Source organism: Elephantulus edwardii, unplaced genomic scaffold (assembly GCF_000299155.1).
Source record: "Elephantulus edwardii isolate Elephantulus edwardi_28Jun2011 unplaced genomic scaffold, EleEdw1.0 scaffold00025, whole genome shotgun sequence".
In the NCBI taxonomy this organism is placed as follows: Eukaryota; Metazoa; Chordata; class Mammalia; order Macroscelidea; family Macroscelididae; genus Elephantulus; species Elephantulus edwardii.
The window spans coordinates 441,272-449,883 of record NW_006399775.1 but is presented as its reverse complement, the minus strand read 5'-3'; the positions used below and the strand labels follow the sequence as shown (position 1 = coordinate 449,883).

The window sequence follows — 8,612 nt, the reverse complement described above, 5'->3', positions numbered from 1 at the left end:
GAGGAATACTTGAGATTTAGCTTGTAGAGAATAGACATCAAACGAGATTGGATTAATCATTGATACTTATTTTAAAAAATTCATTTTACTTCCATAAATCACTGATTTTGGAGATAAGTCATTTAGAAAACCATTCTTGGTGAAAATAGTTCATATTGGGAACCAATTTAGAGAAAACCCTACTCTAAGAAGAAAGAACATAGTCTCTTGGAACATGGGCCAACTATCTCTTTTCCCCATAACATGTTTTAATTTGCTATGTTCATTGACTTTGACATTTTAAACTGTAAATCAAGATTTCTTTCACTAAATGGAAACAAAAGCTCTGTAGCTGAAACATTTTCACAAATTAAAATCCTTCTTGGTGACATGAACGATGGGTTCCAAATATTCTTCTCAGGAAGGGATTAGTACTGAGCATATCACAGACACATAGTCCTCTGTACTTGAGGACAGTTTTACATTTCATTTTGGTGTCATAATTCCTAAACGTGTCAGGAACATTCCATCAGTAGACTGGGAAGCCTTTTGAGGTTGTTGGGTGGAAAAAAGGTTTGGTTAAGAGTCAGAAGACCTGGGTTAAAGCCGTGACTCTGTCACTAACAGTCTGTAACCTTGGCAAGTTATTTTAACCCTCTAAGTCGTACTTTCCTCATCTGTAAAATTAAGATATTATTAAAGATAGAATGATATTATATTGTGTAAATTAAATTACAATTTGGTGTGTTTTTTATAAAAAATCAAAACAAACCCGTTATGTTTAGAATATCTTCTGCTCCCAATACATGCTTGTTCTTCATCTTTAATATTTCAGGGTGATTAGTGTTGACAGTGTGGTGTTCTCTATGGTTGTAGAGTCATAAATTGTTCGAGTTTCAAGGAATCGTAGTTGTCATCTAGTTCAACGCTCTACTTTTCAGTGAAGCAAATCTAAACTCTGAAACCAGAGTACTACTGGGCTCAAAATCTCTTAATGCCTCCTTACATTGGGTGATTCACATATAAAACTGAATTTTAATCAAAGAATGTTTTCATTACTTTGATGTGTGCATGAAAGAACATTTAAGACACACCAGATCTAATTTTATTGGAACAGAAGATGGCCTTTCAAATCAAGAAAATGAAGAGGTGTTTGGCAAATGACTGAACTCTTATTTATATCTTCTTTGTAGCATAGTAAGTGGTTTGATGGGTTTTGATGCATTTCCTTTGTGATCCTACTCACTTAGCTATACCTACTGAACTCCTACCACACAGGCGAAGAATCCCTTAGGAACACTAAGAGAGTTCATTAAGCATGGTCTTGAGGTCATGCAGTTGGTTAGATCAGAGACAACTGGAGAAATTTAAAAAATCTGATGAATACAGAGGATTGAAAAGGTTACAGCCCAACGTAACGTAATTAGACTAGGAGGGGGCTTGAGCTTGGTATATCTGGCAATTAGAGTTGAGGACACATTACACAGAGGTTCAATTGATATTTGAGATGCCAAGCATTACATCTTTGAAATCCTATGTTTTGATGACTTGGGCTTGATTGCTATAAGGCAGGGGCTTGTAAATGTTTATGGAATAAAAAATGAGTAAAATTAAGGGTAACAACATTTGCAGAGCTCTCAACTACTTTTGATGGAACACTGGTTAAAGAAGGAGAAGATATACAAAAGAGTGAATTTAGTAAAGTGGTCTATTACTACCATCCTGTGAAGTTCCTGTGACTGTATCTTTGAGGGAAGGACTAGTCATTTAGAAGTCATGGCTGACAGTAAATCTTTGGGTCAGAATAAGAAACAGTGGAAATACGTACACTTGACTGCAGCCCCACTTCTCTAATCACTACAAAGCATATGCTCCCCACACATGAGGTGTTTGAACACAGCCAGACCCACACAACCACGTGTCAGGTTAAGTCAATGATGTTATGAGTGCTGATTGTGCTTCAAGGCTATCCAATTGAGTTAGAGAGACGTGAGCAAAGTTGACCTTTACCAGACAGCTACGTTGTAAACAAGAGCACAAAACTAATCAAGAATGGAATATCCTCTTGATATTGTGTAGTTCAAATCTTGTTCCTTCTTATAACTGAGGCCATTTTTGGGCTTATCTTGCTGCTAAGAAACAAGACTAAATTGAAAGATTATATCAACATAAACATAAGGAAATATTGTGATGTGAAAGAATTATGAAATAGCGTATGTAGGAATTTTCCCATGATTTCTACTGTAATATAATGCTCTTCTCTTAATGCAGATATAATCAGTGGAGACATTTTCGAGGAGGAAGCTATGGCTCTGACTGGTAAAATGTGTCTCTCCACATCAATAATTTAGTCATACAATAGCGTTTTTCTGACTTCAACTAATTTTTCCCAGCACCACACAAATGGACTCCAGTAACAGTGTCTAGAACGCTTTTCTGAGAATACACCTTTATCATTTAACTGGAAAACTCCACTAAGATGTAGTTGAGAGAATATTTTAAGTATTAAGATGATAATAAATTATTTTTCAGTCACTTTTTGGTATTTAAAGAAATCAACTTAATTGTTGCAAAATAGTAACAATGAGACTGTAAAGTGGCAATAACATTATTTTATTACTCAATATGCTAAATATAATGCTAAACATTATATTGATTTAATAGGGAAGCTAGAATTAGAGGAATTAGGAATTAACACAAGACTACATCTAAGTAAGGGAGTTCTGGTGACCTACTGAAAAGAAGCTGCACTGCAGTCCAGAAGGCATGCAGTTTGAGGTCATCAGCTGCTCTGCGGGAGAAGGACAGGCAATCTCCTCCCATGCGATTAACTGCCTCTGAAAACCCGCTGGAGGGTCAGCTATGGGTCTGTTCCAACTAGATGTAAACAATAACAGCAACAACATCTAAGTAAGTGCTAGCGCATGACTTGAATCCAGATCTCTCAGATGTAAAAACCTGTGCACATGAACTGTAAATAATAGCTATTTCAAAACTGGACTCAGTGGGGGGAGGATGTTTTCACCGTGTTCCATTATATGCAACACTGTTACATATGTTGTTGTTGTTATGTGCCATCGAGTTGCCTGCGACTCATAGCGACCCTATGTACAACAACCCTAAACTCCGCTCTGTCCTGTGCCAATCGCACTGTCTCTGACATTCCCATCCCGATTATCCCAGTCACTGAATCAATCCACCTCATAGGGGGCCTTCCTCTCCTGCGCTGTCCCTCCACCCTCCCAAGCATGATGTCCCTCTCCAAGGACCAGTCTCTCCTCACAACATGTCCAAAGTATGTTAGACAGAGCCTCAGAATCCTTGCCTCCAAGGAGCCACCCGGTTTAACCCTCTCTAGGACAAATCTATTTGTCTTCCTAGCCATCCATGGTATTCTCAATACTCTTCTCCAGCACCACAGCTCAAAGGAATCAATTCTCCTTCTATCCTCCCTGGTCATTGTCCTGCTCTCTGATGCATAGCAAGTGATTGCAAAGACCATAGCCTGTATCAGACACACCTTAGTCTCCAGAGAGACACCATTGCTCTTCAGTACTTTGGAGAGGTCCCTAACAGCAGACTTTCCCATGGCAATGCGCCTTTTAATTTCCTGGCTGCTGGTGCCAAGAGTGTTGACCATGGAGCCAAGGAGACTAAAGTTGTTAACAATCTCAGTCTCTTCACCATCCATTCTGATGCTGCCAATTGGTCCAGTGGTGAGAATCTTTGTCTTCTTGATATTAAATTATCTATACGTAACAGTCAATGTCAAGAAGACTGTTACATATAGATAATTGATTTTCTGCATCAAACAAATTACAAACTACTATGACAAATACTCAGCATTTGCTGGTTAGTTGATAAATTGATCTCTGAGAAGAAATATTGAGATAAATTAATGTAACACAATAGAAAAGACTCAGAAATGGAAGTCTAGGTGATGTCTAAGTGGGAAAAGGCTTTTCATACAGAGACCTCTTTCCTTGAGTCCTTGTGTTTGGATAATTCCTAAGAATAGATCCATTATTCTAGGAAACTAGAGTCTAAAAATTTACAGACTAATTTAAAAGCGATATATGATAGGGTATTATGGTTATCACAAGAGTCCAGAATTAAGGTTGCATAGTGGAATGTACTTCGGGCAGTGGGAGGGGTTCGGGGGGATTGTATACCAAAGAAGGAATTTTTCTTTTACTTTTCAAAGAGAGGATTGAACTGGGGAGTGCAAGGTGGGAGAGCTGGGCAGGGAGAAAAGTAAAAGAAAAAAAAGAAATAAAAAAATAATTAAATAAAAAATATTTTTGGAGAAAATGTATGTTTATAGGTTTTCTAAAATAATTAAAAGATCTGAATATTGATGAAGAAGAGAAAGATTATTTAAACTCACGACAGAATCACAGCATGAAACCACATAGAAAGACTTTCCATGTCTGCTCTTCAATGAAGGCTCCGTCTGTTGTTCAACACAAGGGTGTCCGCTGTGTGAATTGCAGTGTTGAGTTGTGCCATGAGACTTTAAGTTAAGTGTTTCTTCTTTAAGTCAGGCTAGATTCCTCTAATTAAAACATAAATAAGAAAACATAACTTAGCTTGGAAGAGCTCTTTTGCTTCTTTATTTGGGAAGTTAATGATTACAGAGATTTCCAATTGTGTTTCTGAATAACTTTTTGTATAAATTACCCATAAATTTCCATTTTATTTCTTTTGTGTGAATGTATACAACACATGGTTATCAAACAAATGCTGCAGTACTTCAAATTTCTAGAGAAAAACATAGGTCTCAACTATTTATCAACTTTGGGAGAATTTGATTAAAATCTGCTTCTTTCGCCACATTCTTGGACTCAGTCAGTCCTAGCTTCCTGACCATCCTTAGCCAAGTACTTCTGCTACTAACCTGAAAAAATGACTTAGAATGATGGAAATGAAAAGACTCTTGGAGGTGAACATCTTTCTTCAAGCCCCAGTTTTGAACAGTGAGAGGAATTTTAGCTTCTGAGGTAGACTTTGAAGGCCTTCCATATATAGTTTCATTGTGTTACAGACGGATTTATTCTACTCTCCTTCAAGTACCCTAAGATCCTCCTACCTTTGCTCCTGGAATGTCCTTTTCCCACCCCCATCTCGGCCTGTGAAAGTCCTATCCATTTCAAATGTCATCATCTGCTTCATGGGACCTCCTCTGGCTGCCCTCTGCTGTTACATGTATTCTCCGCACATGTCCCAGAGCACTTTGGGCTTGCTCTTTTCTCTCCTTTCTTTGGCAAGAATCATATCTTTTATGGTATTATAAGTATTTGTTTACTTCTATAATTTGACTTTCAAGTACCTTTATCTTTCCCACCCACATATCTTTTCATATCGCCTTGACAAAGCATAATAACTGTTCAGTTCAGAATGAAATAAAACACATAGGCAAATCTTCTTATTTGTATGGAAAATGAAATCAGGTCTGTGAAAGTTAATAGGTTTCCTCTTAGCCCAGTATTATTTCTACCTAAATAAACCTTCTTCTAATTTTTGTTAATTTGATTTATTTTCTCCCCTTTGGAATAATGGAAAATATTCATACAAAAATCACAGTAGCATAACACCATTCGTAAAGGAAATTACAATAAATGTGTTACGCTTTTTTTGTAGGAATACACAAAGATGTCACTTGTAGCAGTACCTTTCTACCAAAAAAGACACAAACATTTTGACCAGTCTTATCGTAACATTCAAACAAGATACCTTCTGGATGAATATGCAGCAAGAAAGTAAGTTGAAATTCATTAACGAGATTCTTAAGGCATTGATCATAATGTCTAATATTTAAAATCAAGGAATGCTTATTTAGTTTCCTGAAACAAATATATAAATATATGAAACAAAGTGAAAAACTTAGTTGGAGTATGAATTTTAGGGCAGAGATGACTATGTTTACTGATGGACATCTCCAAACCAAAGGAGGGGTGTGGCAGAGACCCAGGCTGGGCAACAGTACTCAGTGTGGAGATCTGCAGATTATCCCCATGAGTGTGACACTGTGGACCTGAATCCCTGGTTTAGATAATGAATGTAGGGATTTATAGCAACTGCTTATTGATTTTAACCTTCCCTTAACTATCTTCCTGAGCCATAATCTAAAAAAGAAACCAACAATAAAAGCCTGTGAGAAGGAAACCAATGGAAAAGACTGTTGGTAGGAGAAAAGTGAGTGAGTTCTCAAGTAAACGTACAACGGTATAAATAGTATTATTAGCTTTAAAATTTAGTACTACTGTAACAAAAGGTAAATTTATTCCTTGAACAATAGGCAAGTATCATCACATTTCCTTCTTAAGGAAGTTTCTTAAGCAAGTTTCTTAAGTGCAATCTCCTCACAGGCCTGCAACACATGCAGTACTACTTGCGTGGAAACATAGCTGGCAATCTTAGTTGGTTAATTAAACAGTTGTGCTGAAGAATGAAAGAGATTGCCGGGCATGGCATTCTCTAGCCACTTAGGTGCCTGCACATATGCTGTAAACACTTTATATTTAGAAACACTTTATGGTACTTGTTAGTTGCCATTCCTTTTAACAAACAAAGCCACACATTTACAGTCCCTCCCAGCAAGTTAAAGGAATTTCAAATCTTCAAATATATATATATATATATATATATATATATATATATATATATTCATAGCATTAGAAAAAAAGGTTGTAGAAGGCAACAACTGACAAATGAGAAGAAGTGCTAAGAATGATGGAGGAACTCGGTCTGGGAAAGCTTCCATGGAAGGTGGGTGGTAGACATTACTACAGAGGAGTGAAGATGTGAAAATTCAATGTTGAATTACCCCACCTAAAAAAGCAAGCACAGGATTATTTGTGCTGATTTACTAAGCTGTAGTGGACAATTTTTTTTTTTTTTTTACTACTTCAAAGATTCTGATTCTAAAAAAAAAAAGATTCTGATTCTAGATATAACTGGTATCTATCTTTCTTCCATCCCCATAGCATTTTCCTACAGAATCAAAGCTTCTTTTCAAATTTATAATCTCTGACAGAGATGGCATGAGCAGTAGGCAAAGTAAAGTAAGCAAGGCTTTTTCTGTTTACTCACTAATTTGTAGTGAACAGTTCCACTGGCTTTTCAGCAAGTCAGTGGGTGAAATGAATGTGAAACTGTTCACTACAGTTTAGGACCTAAGCAAAAGTTAGCCTGTGCTGGCTTTACTTACTGACTAGTCTGTCCCCAAGCTTGTCTGAGTTTCAGGGACTGGGTATGGCTAGGGGGTATAGAAAGATGATGTTGCTTATTTTGAAGAATTTTTGTGGTTTTTCTAGTGTATCTTCTAATTTATTTTTCAATTTTTGTAAAGGCGTGCTTCAACTCAGTCATCCACCCAAAAATCTTTTACTCAGAAGTCTTCTGCCCAGAGAACATCTGGCCAGACATCTATTGGAGGAACAACTTGCAGACTTTGTGCAAAAAGGGTAAACACTTCATCTGAAGAGGAAGAACATGAAAACAAAAAAAGGTAATCACTGTGTTTGCTTTCTCAGATTATAATTCTATATAAAATTTCATTATTAAGATACATTCTAGGAATGAAATCTAGGAAAAGTCCTCTTTAGAATAGAGAACAAATAAACACCATTAGCTCAAAGGAAAATTCAGAGAATACTGAAGTTAATACTTGTTTTTAATGAAATGGATAATTCTGCCATTTTAAATTACATCTTTTTTTGTTGTCATTATTTCATTGAATCCTGGTATGAAAACTATTAGATATGGACTTGTAGAAAAGAACATTGAGATTCAGAGAAGTCACCTACACTGTCCAATATTACATATCACATAAGTGTCAGAACTGAGATTTGATCTCAAGTCTTTATGACACGCCTTTCAATGCAACTTTTGACACAACTTTTCTCATTGAATGGTATCATAAGCTATGGGGGAAAATGTTAATATCCAAAAGTTGTAAATTAACTTCTTCAGTTATTACCTTAGAACACAGTGATGATGGGTTGTAGACTCAAGCAAGGTCAACTTCTGAAGAGGGAGGTAGGGTTTTACACAGTTGTCCATGTGTAAACTAAAGTGTTGTGGAGAGGTTCTATAAATTGCCATACTTCACATTTCAATGGAGCCAGCTCATGAGGGCAAAATGTCATATGAATGGGATGGATTAGCATAAATGTCAGTCTTAAAATTATCTTCAGATCATAAAGAGACAAGTAGCGTTATTCTTTTGATCTTTTAAGAACATAATAAATAAATCTGTTATGAGTACCTCATTTTATAATATTGCCTATATTTATTTCCCCTCTTCATCTCACCTAATTAATTCTGTAAATTTTCTTATTTCTCTAGAAGTCTTAAAATTTGAAAGAAAAATCATGTTGAGTAAACAAATATAATTTTGTAAGTTGTGTTACAGCTAAGTAATTTGTTTGATGAAAATAATGTGTAGCTGAAAAGAATAATTCTTACCTTTAAAATATTTGAAATTATCTTTCAGTATCTATTTCCATGTAAATAAATTTTATTGAAAAATCAGGACTTTTTGTAAAAGAATCACTTAAAAATGTGTACATTAAAAATATCTATAGCTTTCAACACTGGATTAATTTAAAAGGCTTAAGTTATTGATATTG

At 35.9% G+C, this 8,612-nt stretch overlaps 1 protein-coding gene across 1 annotated transcript in view; it reads left to right on the top strand.

The window, feature by feature from the left end:
- Positions 1–5,631: 5,631 nt before the first annotated feature.
- MYOM2 (myomesin 2) overlaps positions 5,632–8,612 on the top strand; it is a 164,184-nt gene continuing 161,203 nt past the window's right edge. Inside the window, exons 1-2 of the mRNA XM_006882903.1 lie at positions 5,632–5,738; positions 7,331–7,489. Coding sequence (XP_006882965.1) covers positions 5,632–5,738; positions 7,331–7,489 — 266 coding nt within the window. The remainder of the gene's footprint in view (positions 5,739–7,330; positions 7,490–8,612) is intronic.